The 22,597-nt window shown below is 42.7% G+C and overlaps 1 protein-coding gene and 1 pseudogene across 1 annotated transcript; one reads left to right on the top strand and one right to left on the bottom strand.

Moving 5' to 3' along the window:
• Positions 1-629: 629 nt before the first annotated feature.
• On the top strand, positions 630-1,571 carry LOC136506123 (NDR1/HIN1-like protein 3). The gene has a single exon (XM_066501242.1). The coding sequence runs from the start codon at positions 701-703 to the stop codon at positions 1,349-1,351; it is 651 nt and encodes a 216-aa protein (XP_066357339.1). The 5' UTR covers positions 630-700; the 3' UTR covers positions 1,352-1,571.
• Positions 1,572-8,373: 6,802 nt separating this feature from the next.
• Positions 8,374-15,551, bottom strand: LOC136503166 (uncharacterized; annotated as a pseudogene).
• Positions 15,552-22,597: the final 7,046 nt, after the last annotated feature.

The following is a 22,597-nucleotide window of genomic DNA, read 5'->3' as shown; positions in this document are numbered from 1 at the left end:
ATCCCCAAGGTACACAAAGAGAAAAAATATTTACATTTCACAACCTACACTAGCAAATGCATATGATGTCTTGAACACAGACACAATCTCCAATATGCAATTTGACCACTTCTTTTTTATCTGAAAATAATGATAGTGAGGAAGTAACGAAACTACTCATTATTGGAACATATTTTCTATAGCCCGATCCAAATAATCCATCTTAAATCCATGGCCAATTTCAATGTCTTAGATTTTTAAAACATCCTGCATTAAACATATGAAAATATCTGTTTTGAAAACTCCTTTTAATACTCTACCAATCCTATTGCCCAATTATCGTTCCATTTCAAATTGTAAGTCTTTTTGTTTTCTCCTAAATTAAACTTCTCTAAGTTTGATCAAAACTTTTTAGAGATGTTGATTTTTATAAACCAAATAATTGCACTATCAATGAGTATTTTAAGTTTGATTTAATAAAACCATTGGAGTACTAGACGGGAAGGAGTAGTACGTTCATGTGTACGACTAGCATTTTGTGTGGCAGTGTGGCACGTCGTTATTAGAATATTCGGAACCATCACCATTAGCAATAGCTTGGTATTAATTCACCAGCATCGCAGCTCCAAAACACACACAAACTAGCTCCTCCCATCTCGTCCCTCCTCCCTTCCCCCCAATTGATCAACCAACGAGGCGGCAGCAAAGTCTTCTGTCCACCATGCCCAGCAGACAGGGCAGCGGCAGCGGCAGCGGGGGAAACCAGAGCTGCTGCGGTGGAGAAGGCTTCTGCGGGTTCCTCTTCACCGTCGGCCTCCTCGTGCTCATCTACTGGGCCATCTTCCAGCCCCACCACATCCGCGCCACCGTCGACTCCACCACCCTCTCCAACCTCACCGTCTCCAACTCCAACGCCTCCTCGGTTGCTGAGGTTTCCTACAACCTCGCCGTCAATCTCAACCTCTACAACCCCAGCGTGCGCGTCAGCATCTACTACGACACCATCGACGCCAAGCTCCGCTTCCGCGACGCTGTCCTTGGCCCGGCCGCCAACGGCACCTCCCCCTCCGAGTTCTACCAGCGCAGAAAGGCCAGCGACGGCGTGAAGCTGGAGTTCGACTACGGGAGGCCGGGCGTCGGTGTCTCTGTCGACGTCGCCGGGGAGCTGCAGAAGGAGATGAGTAGCGAGGCGCCGGTGGTGCGCCTGGAGCTGGACGTGGACGTGCGGGTCAGGTACGTGTTCAGGATCTTCAAGCTGCGGCAGAAGCCAAGGATATGGTGCTCGCTGAGCATTCCGGTGAAGGCGGAAGGTCCGGGCCCCGCCGTCGGTGGCGCTGTTGCCTCCGACGAGCGGTGCAGGGTCAAGTACTGATGACTAATGCTGGTTGATTCTGAGATTATGTCATTTTTGGAACGCGTGTGCAGTGTGCTGCTTCAATTTCTTGTTCAGAGATTAGTGTGAGCCATTATCATGTTACTAGTTCGTGCAAAGGTTGCTACTGTTTGGCCTTGTGGGGTCCACGCTATTCTTGAACCATTTCTCTGCTAGACTAGATAGAGTATTGCATTGAGATCATTCATCTGGTAGTTATAACGCTTCTGTTTGGCAGAATATAATTTTTTTTGCCATTACTACAGAAAGTTCACCACCGCCGGTTGCAAACCCCACTTCACCGACGGTTTTGACCGCCATTGGTGAAAGTCGTTGATGATAGTCATTGTTGATCACCGTTGGTTTCGAACCGTTGGTGGCATTGTTCATCACCGCCAGACCAACGTTCAATCCAGCGGTGCTGTTGTTATCATCACTGGTGTATCAGTGTTCGATCTGGCAGTGATGTAGAGATATCAATACCGGTCTGGCGTACCTCCCATCAGTCATGATATAGACATCAACGTTGGACTAGCATAAAATATTCAGCGGTGATGGGGGAAACATCAATGCCGGTCTGGCGTGCCATCCAGCGGTGATGATGGAGGCATCAACGCTGATGGATGGTGATATTGTATACATCAACGCCGAACAGGGTACTATCCGGCGGTGACGATGGATACATCAACGCGAACGGGTGTGCCATAAGGCGGTGATGATGGAGACGTCAATGTCGGTCCCGCATTCCATCCGACGGTGATGTAGGTACCAGCGCAACCGGTCAGTATTCCATCCAACGGTAATAAGGACAACATCACCGCCACCATTGCATTTGTTCCTGCAGTAATAACTTTCCATTACTGCCGGCATTGGCACTATACATCATTGTTCATAATACAATGTAATAATAATATAGAAAATTTCATGGCTTAAATCGCCAGCAACATATATATATATATATACATGGACAATGTGTTGTAGCCAAACATACATCACCACCAAGACACAAATCCATACAACAAATCCAACCACAATGACATATGTAGTTTTCATAACACAAACAAACATCATATAATCCATAATGAAACCAGCATTACAAGGTGAAGAACATTAGCACCTTGATTAGATAAGGTGACGGTCTCTATCCGGACTTATTAGGACTTGGTCCATAATGAAACCGGCAGGCTCTTTTTTCAACCTAGATATCTCCAAATCGGTCAACTCCGCTATAGATGACACTAGTGTCTACAACACAAGAGAAAGGTGAAAAACACAGTTAAGACATGCTTTGGTATATACTCTAATTAGGACTCTGTCATCAATTGACTAAAGGGGCCGAGGGGACAACCTATGAGCCGGAGTAGACATCTTGGATGAGGCTGCGCATGTAATGGATGACATACAACACACATTGATCAATGCCCATGGGCTGCATTACGATTGAATCGGCCTCGAGTACTTTGAACCCAAAATTCCAATACGGACGGTGTTTCTTACTCTTTTTCTTGTACTTGTCAAAGGACCTATGTGACAAGTTCATGACAGTGACATATGATGATCAAAGCTAACTAACAAATAATCTTATCATTAACAATGTAATAGTAGTTTGTCTTACTTGTTCAGTGTCAATGAAGGGTTGGATATTCTCTCGTGGGCTCCTTTGAGAGTAAAAAACAGTGAGAGTGCATATCTCTAGGTTGATGTCAAGGAGGACATAATGGTTGCTGCATTCACAACACCCCGCTGCCAATTAGGCTCAGCCCTGAAATATGTAATGGAGTAGAAAATTAGGCATTTACAACACACTTACTTGCACCACCTGTTAGTCATCCAATTGCCTAATTAGGCTTCGTCTCCTCCTAATTTTTAATTGCTTGATTTTGTTAAGTTTAATGGGGAGGATAGTAGGAGCACTTGGGAGCATATAAGTCAATATTTAGCTCAATTGGGAGAAGCTAGTTCGGTTGATGCTTTAAAGGTTCGCATGTTTCCATTGTCTTTAACTGAAACGGCTTTTTCTTGGTTTGCATCTTTGTCTCCTGATCCAATTAATTCTTGGTATGATTTGGAGAAGAAATTTCATGAGCCCTTGTTTTCTGGTTCTAATGAGCTTAAACTTTCTTACTTGACATTGGTTAAGCAACAACGTGATGAATCCATTGTTGATTACATAAAAAGGTTTAAAAACACCAAAAATCAATGCTTCAATGTTTTTATTGCTAAAAAGGATTTAGCCGACTTGTCTCTTAATGGTTTGTGCTCTCATTTTAAAGAAAAGCTTGAGGGTTTTGATCATTTTCTTTAGCATGAATCAAGTCAAGCTTCGGATGTTGAAAGCTGAAGTAAAGAACCTAAAGAGCATCACAAACAACATTGTCCTAATATGCCTGCCATAGAATACTAATCCAATAGTTTGGATGATGATTGTAATGAATGTTATCATGCTGAATTCGCATGGCCAACAACTTCTAGTGTGTTTTTTGAAGGCAAGCTTCTAATATGTTATGGTTCCATCTCTTAAGCCGATTCAAAAGAATTAAAAAGATGACACGAAATTTACTTTGATCTAGCTAAGTGTGATTGTGTTTGATGAATTGCTTAGAAACAGATATATTAAATTGACTCATCCTTGGCCATCTCCCGAAGAATTAAAAAGAAGAGCTTATTGTAAATGGCATTCTGGTTCTCATGCCACTAATGATTGTAATGTTTTTCATCGGTGGGTCCAATCGCTGTCAACAAGGGTTGATTGAGTCTTGGTGAAATGCAAATCAACAAAGCCCACTTCCTAGTGAATGTGCTTGAGTGCAACAAACCAACCATCTCGACCGGAGCAAGCTAAATTCATCGTGAGGAATAGTGTGGTTATTGGTGAACCAAGAAAAGATGAGAAGAGGTGGTGAAAGGCCCTAGTTTGGTTTTGGTACTTGAGTGATAACCTAGGTGGACTAACATGTGTTTGATGTGAGATACACAGATGTTTAGTCTATAGGTACACTAGTGGAGAAGTGCTTGATCGGTTTAGGACAGATGGCTATACTATTAAGAGGGAAAAACTTGTTTGCATATCGGTCATCTAGTGCCACTTGAGCGATCTAACTTTGCATGCGTTCCTAGGATCGAGTGGCGGTTGAAAATGAGTTTGAAAATCTTTGCAACATGATTTGTGAAAATTCTAACATGGACTTAAGGTGGTGGTTGTCTCATGGGACAACACTTGAGGTTAGAATGTTTTCAAAGGTTAGTGAAACTTCTTGAGAATGGTTGATACCATTGGAGAAGGCAGTGGTGCAAAAGGCAACGGAGACAACTTTGGTGGGCTACTGCTAGTGGAACCGCTAGGCACCGGTGTGGCTGGTACTGGTGTCCAGAGTGGTGCGTGGGGTGCTGGCATTGGATGGCCCGGCTGGCTAGGTGGTTGGACCACAACGCTGGGCAGTTGGACCACCAATTGGGCTAGAGCACAGGAGTAGGTCATTTGAAGTTTGTGGGCCACACATGTGTGTCTGGTGTGCACCAGATGGAGGGCCACCTGACAGGAGGTCAAGAGGCTAAGTTTTGGCGCTTGTTGGGTCATAGGCCCACCGAACATGTCTGGAGTTTGGGCCGGATGCATCCGACTATTGGTGGGGTGACTTTGCCTAGCGGTGGGAGCGCTGTTATGACCAGTGTGAGCGCTAGGATGAGAGGTTGATGCATGGGATCAGCTATGGTAGGTATCCATTAGGGCTAGCACGATGACCATTGGAGCCATTGGCGGTCTCCAACAGACCAAGCACTAGACCAGCTACAGTCTCCAATGGTAGGTAATGGCTAGTTTAACGGCTAGCTACGAGAAAGGCACTGGACCTGTCCATAGCCCCACCAAACACGTTCGGTGACTGGCACAATGGCTAGCATGTACCCTTGTCCAACCATTTGAGGTGTGTGGGAGTTGAGAAACATACCAAGGGAGTTGAGGCTCCACTCGACTGCTCTCCACATGCATAGTGCTTAGTGAAACACTTAGTGATTAGTGTAGGTGCTTTACAAAGTGCTTAGGCTAGTTAGACCACCACTATTGTGCTTGCTCTAGGTTTAGGCCTAGTGTTTAGTGACGTTTGCATACCTCTTACTCATATGGTGCTTGCACACACTATTGCTATACTCGGAGGGGCTTGTAGTCTTGTGAGATCACACCAACCACTTTGTGGTGCAGCCGCCATCATGTACAAGAGGGAATGAGGCACATGGTAGTTCGGTTGGAAGCTTGATAGTGAAAACGACAGGGAGCAATCCGAGAGAGGTAATCTCGTAGACCCACTTGCGTGTGGGGAAGGGCTCGAGGCTATCCATGGAGTTACCTAATTGAAATCTTGGCCCTTGCTAGGGCATCCTTGTGAGGGGCTCCAACGAGGACTAGGGGGAGCATGAGCTTCTCAATACCTCTATAAAAATATCGGCGTCATCATATAGGAGTTTGCATCTCTATCTCTCCATACGCACAGGAAGTTTGGCCCTTTCGCTTTTAGTTTATGTACCTTGGTTCTGTGTTTTACTTACTGGCTTAGTTTGATAGGCTAGTGATAGGCTTAGAACCTGGGTTGCATAACTCTTTTGCAGTAGAGATAGCAACACACCTAGCAAAACCTTAGTTGCACATCTAGATAGATTATTTCTTGCATAGGTTTTGATTAGGTTATTTTAGAGGCCATAGTTAGAAGTAGTTTTTAGTTGCCTAATTCACCCCCTCTTAGGCATTATGGTTCCTATAGAGGTGTCTGTACCTACCAATGCATGTCATAGGCGTACTAGTTTTATCACAAGGTCTTAGTCAAAGCTTTAGGTTTGAATCATTTGGATGGGAACATCCCTGATCTACTTGTAACGCATGAACACTCCTAGAGGATAAACAATACCATTCACTAGGTCCAAGCCATTATTTAGAAGCTTTCAAAATATAAGTGTCCATGGGAGGAATTTGTTTGTGTCAAAGTTTGTCCTCTTCATGAAGGCTAGAAGACTGAGGAGTTTTTTGATGGCTATCACTCTGATGTGGGGAACAAGTGCCCATATATGAATCTCTAGTGAAATTGTATGTATAGGGATGTGTTTGAGGTTAAGTTGTCTAAGGATGCGACTAAGGGAAAATATTAGATACTATTGATTAGGTGATAGAGGACCTGGTTGGGAAGCTATTGGCTGAGGAGATCAAGCTCATTTGTGAAAAGTTTCCTAACCATCAATGCTAGAACAAGATGTTTTGATGATATCTCTATTTCATAATATGATTGGCTTGTGGTTGCTGATCAAGTTTTTGTGGTGGCTCCTTCTACTCTAGGAGGAAGAGGGAGTCCAAAGGTGCTAGCCCCTCAAAAGCCTCCTAGAGGAAGATGCTAACCTCTAGACCATGAAAAAAGACAATTCAGAGGGGGTGTGTGAAAGGTGTCTACTACTACTGGAGCATCAAAAGTTGCTCAGCATGGCAAAGGTGCTCACTACAAGTCTTCTTAGCATCTCCCTCAGGAGATATTTAGTGGGGAAAAGGATAATTGATTGACACACTACTATTGCTAATGTGCACACCCTACTGACGGTTGAAGTAGGGGAGCACCGCAATGGTCTGGCCACGTGCGTTGAATGAAAACCACTTGCATGTATATATTCTTATCCTATGATCCCTACTAGTATGTCAGGATCATGTAGATTGCTATGCTATAGGATCCGGTAGAAGTCGAGTGATTACCTGCCACTCACGAGAGATAGGAAAGATATTATTGTTACTATATTACTATCACATGGAATATATATGGATGATAATTGGAGATGGGGCGGAATGGTACTTTGGATTTGGTCTTGGTTAGGCATTCAAGTGAGGCTCGGATTGCACTTGTTCCGTCTATGTCGACTGAGGACCGTCCATTGCTATGGATGGTAGTCAGGTCACAGACTTATTATCCTGAGTACATATTTGCTTATGGCAGCGGGAAGGCTCGTTGTGCTCTTGTCGCGGGTTCCGGCTCTTTCCGGACCGACTGATTGAAGGCAGGGAAAGGTGGAGGTCTAAGCACCATACTAAACTAGGTCTCAAGTGTGGGGGCTTGGAGTCCAAGTTTGGGCAGGGACCTAGACCCTATGATAGGAGTGGAATGGGTGGTCTTGTTTGTGCCTAGGGTATAAGCGAGGCGTGTGTTTTGGGGTACCCAGCTGGGATACATTGATTCATGAATCGCTATTTCTGTGAGACGGTACGACTTGGCTATGGTCTAGCACCGTAGTAAGAACTAGAACTTGAAAGGTGATAAAATAGTTCTGATTGCTTACCACCTGCTTGAAAGTAGCATAGGTACTTACATAGAATGGTTAGTTAATGAACTAATGATGACTGCTAATAAAATTGAATATAAGGACGCACATTTAGTAATGCTTCTACTGCAATAACCCACAAGCCAGATAGCCTTGCATATCCTTGGAGTCTTTTATTTTCCTCCTGTTGGGTAAGTCTTGCTGAGTACAATCGAGTACTCAGGGTTTTATTCCCCTGTTGCAGGTGATCGGAGGATACTTAGAGCTGACTCTTATGTGTGGAAACCTCCTGGTGGGCTCAGAGAGGATTCCTTTCACGCTACGACTGTAGTGTTTATTTATAACCCTTACGAAAGGTTTTTATAAGAAAAGATGTATAATCTGCTAGCATCTCTTGTATAAAAATGCATACTATGTTAATGATCCACCATGTCATTAAATTAATCCTGCTTCCTCTGTAACTCTGATAACATTGTTATATTCCATTGTTATAATAAGTTGAGGTAATTCTGGTACTGTAATAAAGTGATGTAAGAAATGACTTAAGAATGTTGTAAGCTTTATTCTTTCATTTATGATCCTGATGGAAAAATATGGATTTTTGAGTTCTTCCTTGGGGTGTGCTTGATGGAACTGCGTAGTTTAGTGTCCTCTCTTGGGTACTTAGTGTCTAATGGAAGACAAGTACTCCTGTGAGGTATTAGATTAGGCGGTTCTACCACAGGTTCTAGAAGTAACTATTGAGGAGTCATAACATCTAAAGTAGCATCATTGTTGTTAATGCATTTCCTGAAGAACCGTAGATCCTTGGTTATGTATGTCATAGCTGGGAATGATCCACTCACAATTGGTGTAGGTGTTATTGGGGTTGCCATTATGGGGCATTCTCTTTATGGTGGAAGTGGCAATGGTAAATGCATTGGATTAGCATTAGTTGGTGGCAAATGTGGAGGAATGCAAAGAAAGGGATTATATCTAGTAGATTGAGAAATAATTTGTGTCATTTGGTACTGATCAGATGGAGGTTGGAGGGAAGTTGATGACTGATTATAAACCTATTATGATGAGGATTCTTAGTAGATTGTAGACAAGGATCAGACTTGTACTTTTCAAGATGTGTGCATAGAACACCATTTAGAAAATCATAGGACTCAATGGAGGCAATTGCCTCAGCAATATCAGAGTCTAATATGATGCTACGATTGTGGGAACATGCATGAAAGGGACCGTGGCGCCTAAGAGGGGGGAGGATGAATTAGGCAACTTAAAAATCTAACTCTAAACTATGGCCTCTTTTTCTAACCCTAACAAAACTTATGTAATAGATAAACTATCTAAATGTGCAACTACGATTTTGCTAGTGTGTTGCTATCTCTACCGCAAAAGGAGTAATACAAAAAATGTAAATGCAGAAGTTAAAGAGCAAGGTAGAGATATGCAAACTCCCATCAATGACTCCAATATTTTTAACGAGGTATCAAGAAGCGCGCAAGCTTCCCCCTAGTCCTTGTTGGAGCCCCTCGCAAGGAATCCCTCGCAAGGGCCAAGCTCTCGGTCGGGTAACTCCGTGGATAGCCTCGGGCCTTCCCCACATGCAAATGGGTCTCCGACGTGCCTTCCGGCAAGCCTCTCCCGGATGCTCCCCGCCGTCTTCACTATCAAGCTTCTGGCCGAAACATCATGGACCTTGTTCCCTCTGGTACACGGTGGCGGCCACACCACAAACACGGTTGGTGTGATCTCGCAAGACTACAAGCCCCTCTGATGTACAACAATGGTGCGCGCAAGCACCGAGTGGAAAGAGGTATGCAAACCACACTAAACACTAGGCCTAAACCTAGAGCAAGCGCATAAGCAGTGGTCTAGTCAACCTAAACACTTCGCAAAAGCACCTACGCTAATCACCTAATAAATCACTAAGCACTATGCAAGTGAAGATCACTAAAATGGTGTATCAACACCCTTGATATGTTTCCTTAGGTCCACACTTCTCATTTGGAAGGTTGGGGGATGTATTTATAAGCCCCACTAAGAAAGTAGTCGTTGGGGATGAAGTCCCGCTTTTCTGCTACTGACCGGACGCTGGAGTCATCCTGATCTGACTTGTCCGATCGTCCCGACCGTTGGAACCACGAACAACTGATCGGATGCTGCCAGCGTCCGGTCACTTGCCACTGGACGCATCTAGTCGCAAGTTCGCTGCTCTAGAACCTCTCCGTACTTGATCGGACGCTACTGTCCTATGTCCGATCGGTTTGCCGCCAGCGTCCGATCCAGTGTCCGGTCGCTGCTGCTGTTGCTGAGCCTCTAATCGGAGCGTCCGGTCGCTTTCCATAAGCGTCCAGTCGCTGCTGCTATTGCCAAGCCTCCTGATCGGAGCGTCCGGTTGTTTTCCTCTGGCATCCGGTCCAGCGTCCGGTCACCTTTGTGAGCTCGTTTCTTCATGATCTTACGTGTGGCTTGGTTCCTATCTTTGTGCTTGGACTTTGCTTGATATATTGGGTCTTCTCTTGTGCTCCTAAGGTCTTGTTTAAGGTGTTGATCATCGGATCATCACGTCGCCTTTGTCCAAGTCACGTCTTGCATCCTATTGAACTACAAAACAATCACTTGCAAATTCATTAGTCCAGTTTGGTTGTGTTGGTCATCAAACACCAAAATTCAAAGTAAATGGGCCTAGGATCCATTTTCCTTACAATCTCCCCCTTTTTGGTGATTGATGACAACACGACCAAAACAAGCAAATAATAAAAATCTTGAATTTAAAACCTATCTACTTGCTAGGATGCAATGCAAGGGGCAAGGTTATATGATGCTAAAAGATACTACTTGTAAGACTATATAAAAACTTATCTTGCCCTTGTAAATGTCCCCATGTGGTATTATGGATTTAAGCCTTGCTTTCTACAAATTCTCCTCATTACATAGGCTAACCCATAATCCACTATCCTCCCTTTTCTTGGATCATTACTATAAATTAATGCTTGCTTTTGGTCCTCTAAATTCTCCCCCTTTGGAATCAAACACCAAAAAGAAAGACATTAGTAGCACAAAGGAGGGTCAAACTTTATGATCCTTTATGTGTAGAGTGAAATAGATCACAAAATTTGACTCTCACATTATATAGACTAAGCTCCCCATAAATATATGCATACATATGATAGAAGGCAAAGCATATGCATAATTGGCAAAGTATTTCACAAGGGAATTTAATCTATATAATGCACGGAGAAAACATATAAATATCAAAATGAAATCAACATGATGATATTGGTTTAGAAATATTGATTTCTATCACTTGCAATCGGTGGTGGATATTTGAAGTATGATGCTTAACTCCGGGGACTCCATTTTCCTTGCAATGAGACTACTACACACATGATAAGCTTGAAAAAGGTGTTAGTCTCAAAGCATCCAACTTGTAGAGTAACCTCCCCCTAAATTTGTGCACACAAGTATGGAATACTTGTAGGAAACATGCACATTGATTTTAGAATAAAAAACACCACTTGAAAGATGACATCACATGAATGTGAGGGTCATTTTCGAAGGCGATATTTGGGAGAAATTATCTACAATTTGGACTTTGGCACATATTAGATGAACAATTGAAGGACAAGCTATGTGATGTGCTCCTAAACAATTTTAAACCATGTAGGATTGCTCCAAGGAATAAGAATAAAACCGAGCAAGCCTACCATATGAAATACCTAGTATGTGCATGACCAAATATATAAGAATGCAAATGCAAACCTAGGCATGAGGAGTAACTAGATGCTAAATGATTCCAATTGTAGGAAAATTTAAATCTAATACCAATTGAAGTAAATTAAATCTAGTTACCTAATATGGGAAGGGGAATTTGGGTTCAAAGTATTTACTAACCCACTTGGCAATGATTTTATCCATCATGATGCACCCCATGAAATGCATCCATACTTTGCCAAGTCTCCAAATTCCCCGAAGTCCATTGAACTTCTCACTTCCTTTTCGGGATCCAAACCTTCTTGGTGCTCTTCATGTTGGAGATGATTTCCTTTGGCACCCAAAAGCGTTTGACCCCATTGTTGGCTTGCTTGTTCACCTTGATGGCCACCACCTTGTCATTTTTCTTCTTCTTTAGCAAGTATGGTGTGGAGGCCTTCTTGTCCACCTTGTTGGTGTAGGTGTTTGAGAGCTTGCTTGTTTTCTTTTTCTCTTTCTTCTTTGCTCCTCCCCCATTCTTCACCTTGCACTCATAGGACTTATGACCTTCCTTGTGGCACACGTAGCAAACCACGGTTTGTCCTTCATCAAGCTTCTTCACTCCCTTGACGGTGTTATCTTGATGAAGTTGGGCTTGCTTCGACTTGCCTTTTACTTGAGTCAAGTCCTTGGTGAGGCGAGCTACTTCTTGCTTGAGTTGCTCATTCTCTTTTGCAACCCCTTATGTACATGTATCTACAACAACTTTCTCAACACAAACTTGGTTGCACAAGGATGAGTCTAAACATAAATCATTACAAGAAGTAGAGGCATCCTTTTTAGACATATTAGAACTTTTCTTTTTAGATGCCTTGGTAGGGGTTGCACCAATGACTTCAAGATTAGCAACTTTATTAGTTAGCTCATCACAATGTTTGCACATAGTTTCCATTTTAGCAAGCAAACTTTTATAAGCATCTTGTAAGCTAGCTAATTTTTCTTTTAATTTTTCATTTTTCTTAACAAGTTGCTCATCATTAATTGTGCATGCATTTGTTGTTGCACTAGCCTTAAGTTGCTCAATTTTAGTAGATAGTTCAACATTGAGATTAGCAAAATTCTCATATTGTTCAAGCAAAGTTTTATATGCTTCTTGTGAACTATCTAGCTTTTCTTTTATTTTTCCGAGTTTCTTTTGTTGACTAGTGCAAACTTTAGCATAATTAAGATTTTGTTGCACAATTTCTTCATAAGAAGGCATTTCATCATCACTATCACTCTCACTAGAGGATAAGCTTTCGTTACCTCATGCCATAAGGCACATACGAGAAGAGCTTGATGATGAGTGCTTGCGCCCTCGCTTCTTGTGATGATGTTCTTCTTCACTTGAAGAATCATCCCATGATCTTATTGATGTGAGGGCTTGGTTCTTGCATGCCTTCTTCTTTGTCTTGGGTGTGGGCTTGTTTGGACAAACTTCAACAAAGTGCCCCAACTCGCCGCATCCATAACATCCTCTTTTTCTTTGCTCATTTCTTTGATTGGTGAAGATGATATCTTGAATTTGGATGGGCACACCCTTGACATTGAGCCTTTGGATCATCTTCTTTACTTTGTTGATAAGTTTGATTGATTCTTCATCAAGGTCGGAGGTGGAGGAGGAAGATTGATCATCATCACTTGAATCTTCTTCATCATCATCATCCTCATCTTCTTCTTCTTCTTCACTTGAGGAGCTTGAGCTTGAGCTTGTCTCAACTTACTTACCCTTCATCTTCTTTTTCTTGCCACATGCAAAAGTTTTGCCTTTGCTTGATGAAGAGGCTTCATCTTGACCCATCTTGCATGACATTTTAAATGCCACTATCTTACCAATGACTATGGTCGGGGTCATGGTGCTCAAGTCCTCCATGTTGTGAAGGATGGTAATGATGCTTGCATATTTCTTTTGTAGTAGCACGGAGATGATCTTCCTCACAATGTCCGCATCATCTAGCTTTGTTAATCCTATAGAATGGATCTCATTGATAATTAGATTCAAACGAGAATATATATCACGAACAAGCTCATCATCATTCATTTCGAAGGAATCAGAATTTTGTTTAGCTAGACAATGTTTTTGCTCACGGACATTACTTGTGCCGCCATGGAGCTCTTAAAGTTTTAACCAAATTTCATGTGCCATATTTAAAGTGAATACTTGGTTAAACACATCTAAGCTAAATGATTCAAACAAGCAATTCTTTGCTCTAGCATTGAAATGAATTTCCTTTTCATCACTCTTCGTGGGTTTATCGAGATTCTTAATGGATTTCATCCCATCACGAGGGACTCTCCAAACTCCCAAATCAATCGCCTCAAGGTAGCAAGCCATTCTAGCTCTATAGTATGAGAAGCTAGTGCCGTCAAAGTGCGGAGGCCTAGAGGTATCCATTCCAACCACTCTAAATAGCGTCGGCTCAACGGTGGTTAAGCCAAATGTCCAAATTGAGCCAACCGGCTCTGATACCAATTGAAAGGGACCGTGACACCTAAGAGGGGGTGAATTAGGCAACATAAAAATCTAACTCTAAACTATAGCCTCTTTTTCTAACCCTAGCAAAACTTATGCAATAGATAAACTATCTAAATGTGCAACTACGGTTTTGTTAGTGTGTTGCTATCTCTACCGCAAAAACAGTAATACAAATAATGTAAATGCCAAAGTTAAAGAGCAAGGTAGAGATATGCAAACTCCCATCGACGACTATAGTATTTTTACTGAGGTATCGAGAAGCACGCAAACTTCTCCCTAGTCCTCGTTGGAGCCCCTCGCAAGGAATCCCTCGCAAGGGCCAAGCTCCTGGTCGGGTAACTCCGTGGATAGCCTAGGGCCTTCCCCACGCGTAAGTGGGTCTCCGATGTGCCTTCCGGTAAGCCTCTCCCGGATGCTCCCCGCTGTCTTCACTATCAAGCTTCCGACCAAAACGCCATGGGCCTTGTTCCCTCCGGTACACGGTGGAGGCCACACCACAAATGTGGTTGGTGTGATCTTGTAAGACTACAAGCCCCAATGATGTACAACAATGGTGCGCGCAAGCACCGAGTGGAAAGAGGTATGCAAACCACACTAAACACTAGGCCTAAACCTAGAGCAAGCGCATAAGCGGTGGTCTAATCAACCTAAGCACTTTGCAAAGCACCTACGCTAATCACCTAAAAAATCACTAAGCACTATGCAAGTGGAGATCACTAAAATGGTGTATCAACACCCTTGATATGATATGTTTCCTTAGCTCCACACTTCTCATTTGGTCGATTGGGGGTTGTATTTATAAGTCCCACTGAGAAAGTACCATTGGGGACGAAGTCCTGCTTTTCTACTACTGACCGGACGCTGGAGTCGTCCTGATCGGACGCGTCCGGTCGTCTCTACCGTTAGAACCACAAACAACTGATCGGACGCGTCCGGTCATAAGTTCGCCGCTCTAGAACCTCTCTATACTCGATCGGATGCTGATGTCTTGCGTCCGATCGGTTTGCCGCCAGCGTCCGGTCGCTATTGCTGTTGCCGAGCCTCTGATCGGAGCATCCGGGCGCTTTCCATTAGCGTCTGGTCCAGCATCCGGTCGCTGCTGCTATTACCGAGCCTCCTGATCGGAGCGTCCGGTTGTTTTCCTCCAGCGTCTGGTTCAGCGTCCGGTCACCTTTGTGAGCTTATTTCTTCATGATCTTGTGTGCGGCTTGGTTCCTATCTTCGTGCTTGGAATTTGCTTGATATCTTGGGTCTTCTCTTGTGCTCCTAAGGTCTTGCTTAAGGTGTTGATCATCGGATCATCACGTCGTCTTTGTCCAAGTCGCGTCTTGAATCCTATTGAACTACAAAACAATCACTTACAAATTCATTAGTCCAATTTGGTTGTGTTGGTTATCAAACACCAAAATCCAAAGTAAATGGTCATAGGGTCCATTTTCCTTACAACGCACACATCCAAGCATGGGCTAAAAGTTCCTGCACAAATATCTCACATGCCTTTGTCATGAAGGTTGGGGTGTCAGATGTCATCATCATTTTACCCTTCTCAGCACAAATGACCTTTTTGAGACAGGTCACGGGGATTGTGCACTCTCCAAAGTTCTCAATCGCCTCAATTTCTTCTTGTTTCTTTATCCAAAATTCTTCTATCATTTGTTGCTTAGACATTGACAAGGGCGTCCTTGGTGATGTACGAATGTTAATTGGACGATCCATTTCTTTCTTGTTTGCGCTTGATAGATTCACCTGGATACATAAAGCACTCGTATAGTTAATGATAAAATAAACTATTGATTCATCTAACAACTTATCAGTTCTATTCTCCTATCTTGCATAGCTTTGGAAAACAACATAGTTTCTCGAAGTACATATATACCTAGAAACAAACATTTATATAAACTACTTTCAAGAATTATAAGATAGATGCTATACCTTAATTGATAAGAGACTTTGAAAGCCATAAGAACTAAAACTCCAAAAAGCACAATAGGTGATCGGTGAGGATGGGCACCGCATATAGTGGCTTTTATAGGAAAACTAAGGGTTGCCTTTTTGTGGAAAATAAAATAGGATAAACTAATATATTAAAAGGTTGTTACTTGTTGATAGATATATTTTTGTTTTTGCTATCCTTTGTAGCTATACACATCTTTTCCGCCGTTTTATCAATACATTCACACATTAGTTAACACATGATGCTATCCATTCATCTTACCCTTGTATCCTTTAGCTATAATCGGTTTGTCGTTTACCATCTTACATGCTTGCTTCTTAATGGTTTCTTTGTTAAAGAAATATAAAAAAACTTTCAGGTTATACTAGATATTACTTGTGTACTTATGTATGACAACTAAGATGATCAAGTGGGCATGGGTGTGCTACTAGTTGGATTCATGCTATATGAGAAATAAAGGTGCTTGTGTAATGCATGGTTCGAGATGAAGCCTGAGTTTCGTGCAAGCTATAAACACTCTCAAAAGGTTACCTTTTTTCTTGCATTGGCACTATTACATTATATGCCAGTTTTTGTGTAAAGGTACACACTTCCTTTCATTTGCTTTACCTTTCTAGTCATTTGATGATAAAGGTTATCTTGTTATTTGGCTCTGTTACTGTGGATGTTTGCTTGCGGTGTAAAGGTATCTGTTTCTAGTCATTTGGTTTATCTTTCTAGTCATTAGGGGAAGAGTTTAACTTGTTATTTGGCTTTATTATAGTTGATGTTTGTTATCAGTGTAAAGGTGCGCTTTCTAGTTATTTGTTTGCTTTATCTTTTGAGTCATTTTAGGAGAAAAGGTTACCTTGTTATTTGGCTCTATTACTGTGGATGTTTGTCTGTGGTGTAAATGTGTGCTTTCTTGTCATTTGCTATTTGGCTCTATTATATGGATATCTATATTTATATCCATCGTACCGTTATATATATATATCCTCTTTAATATAAGTATAGATATAGATAGATATAAATATAAATATAGATATATTTAATTATTAAAATATTTATTATATCTATTATTTTATGACCTTCGCCATTACAAGTGCTATATAATCATATTCTTTACATGTATAGTGATTTTGTTGTACTAAAACAAACGACAAGTAAATAGATATAACTTATCATCAAAATCTCGTAGATATCCGAATGCAAATTCTAATTCGAGATGTCTGTTTTGCATTTGTATTCAATAATATCCGTATTTGTATCTGAATTTGAATTAGAATGTAGTAAATAGTATTATCCGTATTTGATTCCATAATGATCCGATCTGAATCCATCCCTAGTGGTATTCGAGCTCCGCCTTCTAGGACAGCACAGGGAACTTCGTTGTAACCTACTACTATTACGCTCGGTATCAGTTTCACACCAACCACTTCACTCCGTTTTTCTTTGTTCATTCTGCGGCGGCGCTCCAAGGTTGACACCGACGCGTTAGGTCCACACTCGAGTCGTTCCTGATCAAACGAAGGTGAACAACAGCACAAGGGGACCAAGGTGAGCTCATAGGAACAACTAGCTGAACCCCTACCGAGGAGTAGGGCCTTACCCCCAAGTCATGCTCTATTTCGGAGGCGTGATGACCAGCGGCCGCGGAAACACCAAATTTGTCCGCGCCGAGGCACGGCAAAGCCTCGATAGGGGTCGCCTGGCTAGTTGACCCCCTAGGCCACTTGCTGGTGCAAGGAATTGAACTATGACGCTCCGCGCTAAATGAATCGAGAGGCAGAGCGCGCAGTGCACCCGCTGTGGACATGTCGTGGAGAAAAGCGTGCAGATGAGCTCGAGCGGTAGGGCGTGTTAAAACAGGGCTCCGGTCGACGGTGGCAGAGTGAGCTCGTGCACACAGGTTATGAGACTAGGCGGCTTGGCGCGACGCGCATGAATTGGAGCGGCCAGACCCGAGCAAGTCTCACCGGCATTGACTAGCGGGGGCAAGTGACGCAGGACTAGCAGAGAGGCATCACCGTCACCCTATGACTAGGGTCGGTTGACCTAGATGCGGCGGGCGGTGGCACGGGCTCGCGGTAGGTGAGACGTAGGGCAGGGCGACTGTCGCGTCGACAATGGCCACGACCTTGGCTCGACCCCGCGCATGGCTCAGCGGACACTGTGGCGCACGCACACGGCGACAGCGGCGCACGTGATAACCGCACCGCGGTGGTGCCTTGCAGCGCGGCCACCCAGCAGCTACACCGGCGTAGCGCAGTGGCAGCACACCAGCACAGCGCAGCGGTGTGGCACAGCCCTCATGAGCACGTGAACCAAGGCACGGCTCGGCCGGCCTGACACGAGGTGGACACGACTCGCTCGGCCCAAGGCACAGCACGGGCGGCGATGAGACAGCCACCGGCAAGGTCACAAGTGATGTGCATGTGCACCCCCGCGCGATGCCGCACTCCCGAGCACGGTGACCGCGCACACCAGACCAGCCAGCCCGAGGTGAGGTCGTGCATGAGTTTGAAAGCGAAGCAAAAGTTACTAACTATCACAGTTGAGGTTCAACTAACTCCCCTATCGTAAGGTCCACATTGCCAACGACCTAGCAATGCCATCGCCATGACCGGAGAGAACCCAGGGAAGGAGATAGATGGATGCCAATATGAGCTCGTCGCGCTGAACGCCAGTTCACGGACAGAGTGCCAACACGTGGTTTACCACACGTTCCAACGAAGTTGGGAAATTTTTACGAGAGCAACGTGACACTCAACACAACAACCACCTATGCCATGCTCAAGTACTCACTTTGATGCAATCAACAATACAAAAACATGGACCTAGTGTTTAAACATTTTTGTTAGAAATTAAATGTCAAAATAGCATTGTCTTACTACTTTTCCATACTTAGGAAAGTTAAGGATTTCAATTGAGGCTAAGTAACCATTAACTCTTTTGTCTCAATTTTTAATAGATCTAAACCTTGTTAACTTCAACCAACAAATACTTCATGCAATAGTCCATACCTTATACTAACCCGTAGGAGCAAAATATTTAAGCACCATTTAACTATTTTGCTCAATATAATTCACCAAAAATGGTATTTTAACAATAGTTCAAGTGATTTCCGACTTAACGAAAAGAGCTTATCTTAACGTCAAATTTGATTTTTGAGCTCCCAAAACACTAGTTAACAACATTTATTTTTCCAAAAGTTAAAGTAGCATTTCCATCTACTAAACTTGTACTTCAATTTTTATTTAAGTACTAAATACAAGTTATGCTTGATCCTTGTTCCTAGAAATTGTTTTTCACCTCACGTGTGTTATAATTTTTTAACACCAGGAAACTTGTTAGGTTAATCCTTGTCGGACCTAAATCTCGGTGCTAAACAAACTCGTAACACCATGGGTGCTACAGAACCACTACCCAATATTCCAAATAACTGCTACATGAGTACCATTGCTTCTACTGATACATATTTGTGTTGGTAGTGCTAGCACTTGTAATTTTGTTGCTCAAGATGGTGACATGGCATTCCATTTCCCTCAAGTTCCTCTAAAGCCTTTTCAATTATCATCCTCTTCAACAATGGATAGTATTGTTTGCCCTATATATACTGATATCGCTAAATTGAATCATACCAAACTGGATGTTACACATATCGGAAATTCCACACATGACATTAATCCTGAAGCTACTTTCAATGTCAATGATGGTGAACAAAAACATATGGGAGATGAAACCACTGTTGTCAATCATATGAATGTTGCGCATGGAGAGTTAGATGCAGAAGTTGTTACTACTACTAATGTGGGGGCAGATGACAGCAATATAAATTGGGATGAAATTGAAATGGGCAGCAATTCCATGCTGATGGAGTTTTGGAAAGACGTAATGATGGAAGAAGACCCGACACCTTTGCCAGCCACTGTCTCAACCAATGATCATATTGTGCTTCCCAGTGAGCCCTTGTTTAGTTCCACGAATTTGGATTTTGGGGCTACTGTAGTATGTTCGTTTTTATTTGGCAAATAGTGTTCAAACATGGACTAATTAGGCTCAAAACGTTCGTCTCGCAATTTCCCACTAAACTGTGCAATTAGTTTTTCTTTTCGTCTATATTTAATGCTCCATGCATGGGCCGCAAATATTCGATGTGACAGGTACTGTAGCAACGTTTTGGAAGTTGGGATGAAACTAAACGGGCTGATATGTTGGAACTTGGATGTTGTCATGATTCATATCTTCTTGATGACATCATGTCTGATACAAGTACCGATGGAAGGCATAACTAGGATCGATTAAAGGCAGGAAAAGGAAGCAGGAGCATATATATATGTAGTGACAAATGTTTTCTATTTTTATATGTTTGTGTCATATATGGCTTCCCTAATAAATACAAATACACTTGCACTTTATCTAATTTGAGCAATCAATTTTGAGCAAGAGAGAGAAGAGGACACACTAGAGATAAGGTTTGCTTCGTTGAGAGACTCTAACTCAACATGCACATAGACAAACTAGTTGTCGTTGAACCTTGTGAAAAATAGGCCAGTATGGCCGAGACAGCGAATTTTGTTGGTATAAATCTGCCATGGGCTCCTGAAATTTTGGCCCAAACCTATCCGGGGTGTTGGGTTGGTTTCTTTTTCTTCCTGTGGTATGCTGGGTTTTTTCTGAGTTAGGTCAGCTTTCGGTCATCTACTCCAATGGCTGGGGTGGGTAAAAACCATAGCTTGAGTTCACTCGGAGCATTTGTCCGACGCGTTTGGGTTCCGCTTCTGCCGCGTAGCGCCTAGCGCGTATCGGCCGCGGCTGCGGTTACGCACGCGGAACGGCGGCAGGGTACCATCAGGTTGACGTGGTCGCGTGGATCCTTCCCAGTTCTCTTCTCTAATGCGAAAGCGGAGACAAATGCGACCAGTGTAGTGGTGGAAGCGGTTGGGTGGTTGCTGCGACGCGGTTGTTTGTTTGTCATCATGTGCCAAGCAAGGTCAAGGTCAATTGATAATTCTGTCATGGACCCAAATTTGTGTAAGCAGAGTTTCAGCTAAAACAGTGCTAGCTAGATTCATATCTGAATCACACCCTCCTCTTTCTGGTTGCTAAAATGAACACAGCTTTCATGCTAAAAATGTTTCTTTTCCTCCGCGGACAAGCTAGTCTATCGAAAAAGTGAGGCTAGAAGTCCCAAGTCCAACCTCCAACGGTTTTGCGTCTTTGAAAATGCGTTTTTCTGTTGAATTAGTATTAGTCTTCTATTAATTGCTATAGTTTTTTTTTCCTGGATATGCATTGTATTAATCAGAAGAGTTTAAACATACAGACAACGCGCTTTTCGAGCGCCAAAAAGATTGACCTAAAACAGTCGTAGCTGGACCGTCCTATCAATAGACAACACCCAAATTAATTGCTATAGTCATGTGTTACTCTTGAAACTGTTTGACTGTTCGCTTGAACTTATCAGTCTGACTTATTAGTCATGGTACAGTGTTTTTCTCTGAGAACAAATCAGTGAACAGTACCTTTTAGATAAGACTATAGATTTGGCAAGTCGCTTGAACCCAAACTATGACTATTCATTTGGTCTCCATTACCATCTATACTAAAGGTCCATGCACATCATAAGTATATATATAATATACCTCAAAAAAAGTATATATATAATGGCCCCGTTCGCTGATCTGAAACTTGGCTAAAAAACACTGTTCTGACTGGTTTGTTGTGAGAGAAAAATACTGTTCGACTGATTTGATAAATAGTGAACTGTGAGGAGGATCAGCCGGCTAGCTGGAAGAATCCAGACCAGCGAACTGACCCAATAGTTTCCCATTCAGACAACTCCGTCCCCAGCGTTGCAACCAAAGTTGTCCTGCGAGGCAAATGCATTCTACAAATTTTAAAACAACTTAAGTGAACACTAAAATAATGTGCGTATCCATGGATTAAACTCAATTAAGAGCCTGTTCGGTTACGTGGGAATTCCTAGACGCTGTGTTCCTTCGTTGATTTATAGCAGCGGAACGATTCCAAGCGTGAAACGGTCCGGGACGGGCTAGGAACGGGCCCTAAGTAGTTTTCTCCTTAAATTATGGTTTTCTTTTTAATAACCTTTATCAAAAATCAGCATGGACATCATATAGAATATATTTTAGTATAAATTTTAAAAGTCATAACGCACTATATTTCAGAACAAAGAATGTGTAAGCTTGCTCACTCATTTTTTTGAAAGATATGATTGTCACTGGCTTATAATAATAAGGAAAGAAATAGAGTTAGTGCGTGGAGCGTCAATTACATAGCAGACTGCTAGTAGGTGGATACACTTAGGCTGTGTTTAGTTCCTAAAAACTTTTCCAAAAAATACTACAGTAGCCATCACATCGAATCTTACGATACGTGCATGGAGCATTAAATGTAGACGAAAAAAAACTAATTGCATAGTTTGGTTGGAAATCGCGAGACGAACGTTTTGAGCCTAATTAGTCCATGATTGAACACTAATTGTCAAATAAAAACGAAAGTGCTACTGTGGGGGTATTAACCCCTATACCCTTACGGCTAAGCTTGGGCTGGCCCGGATCGATGGGTTCAGTCCACCCGAAAGGCGACGTGCGGCCCAGTTAACCTGATCGGAGTCCCGCACAAGGAATCAAGACGGATTTGGCGACCAAGCAGGATCCTGGTCGGTTAGAATAGGAATCCTTATCCGGCCACATATGGCAATTGTAACTGACTAGGATTAGTTTCCAGATCTGTAACCCTGCCCCCCGGACTATATAAGGCGGGCAGGGGACCCCTCTAAAAAACATCTCTCATTGACATA

This window comes from Miscanthus floridulus, chromosome 14, assembly GCF_019320115.1.
Source record: "Miscanthus floridulus cultivar M001 chromosome 14, ASM1932011v1, whole genome shotgun sequence".
NCBI lineage: Eukaryota > Viridiplantae > Streptophyta > Magnoliopsida > Poales > Poaceae > Miscanthus > Miscanthus floridulus.
The sequence above is the reverse complement of the archived record's forward strand: the minus strand, read 5'-3'. Positions and strand labels throughout refer to the sequence as shown.

Excerpts from the sequence above, each read along its gene's own strand:
- LOC136506123 (XM_066501242.1), top strand. The coding sequence starts at position 701 with ATGCCCAGCAGACAGGGCAGCGGCAGCGGCAGCGGGGGAAACCAGAGC.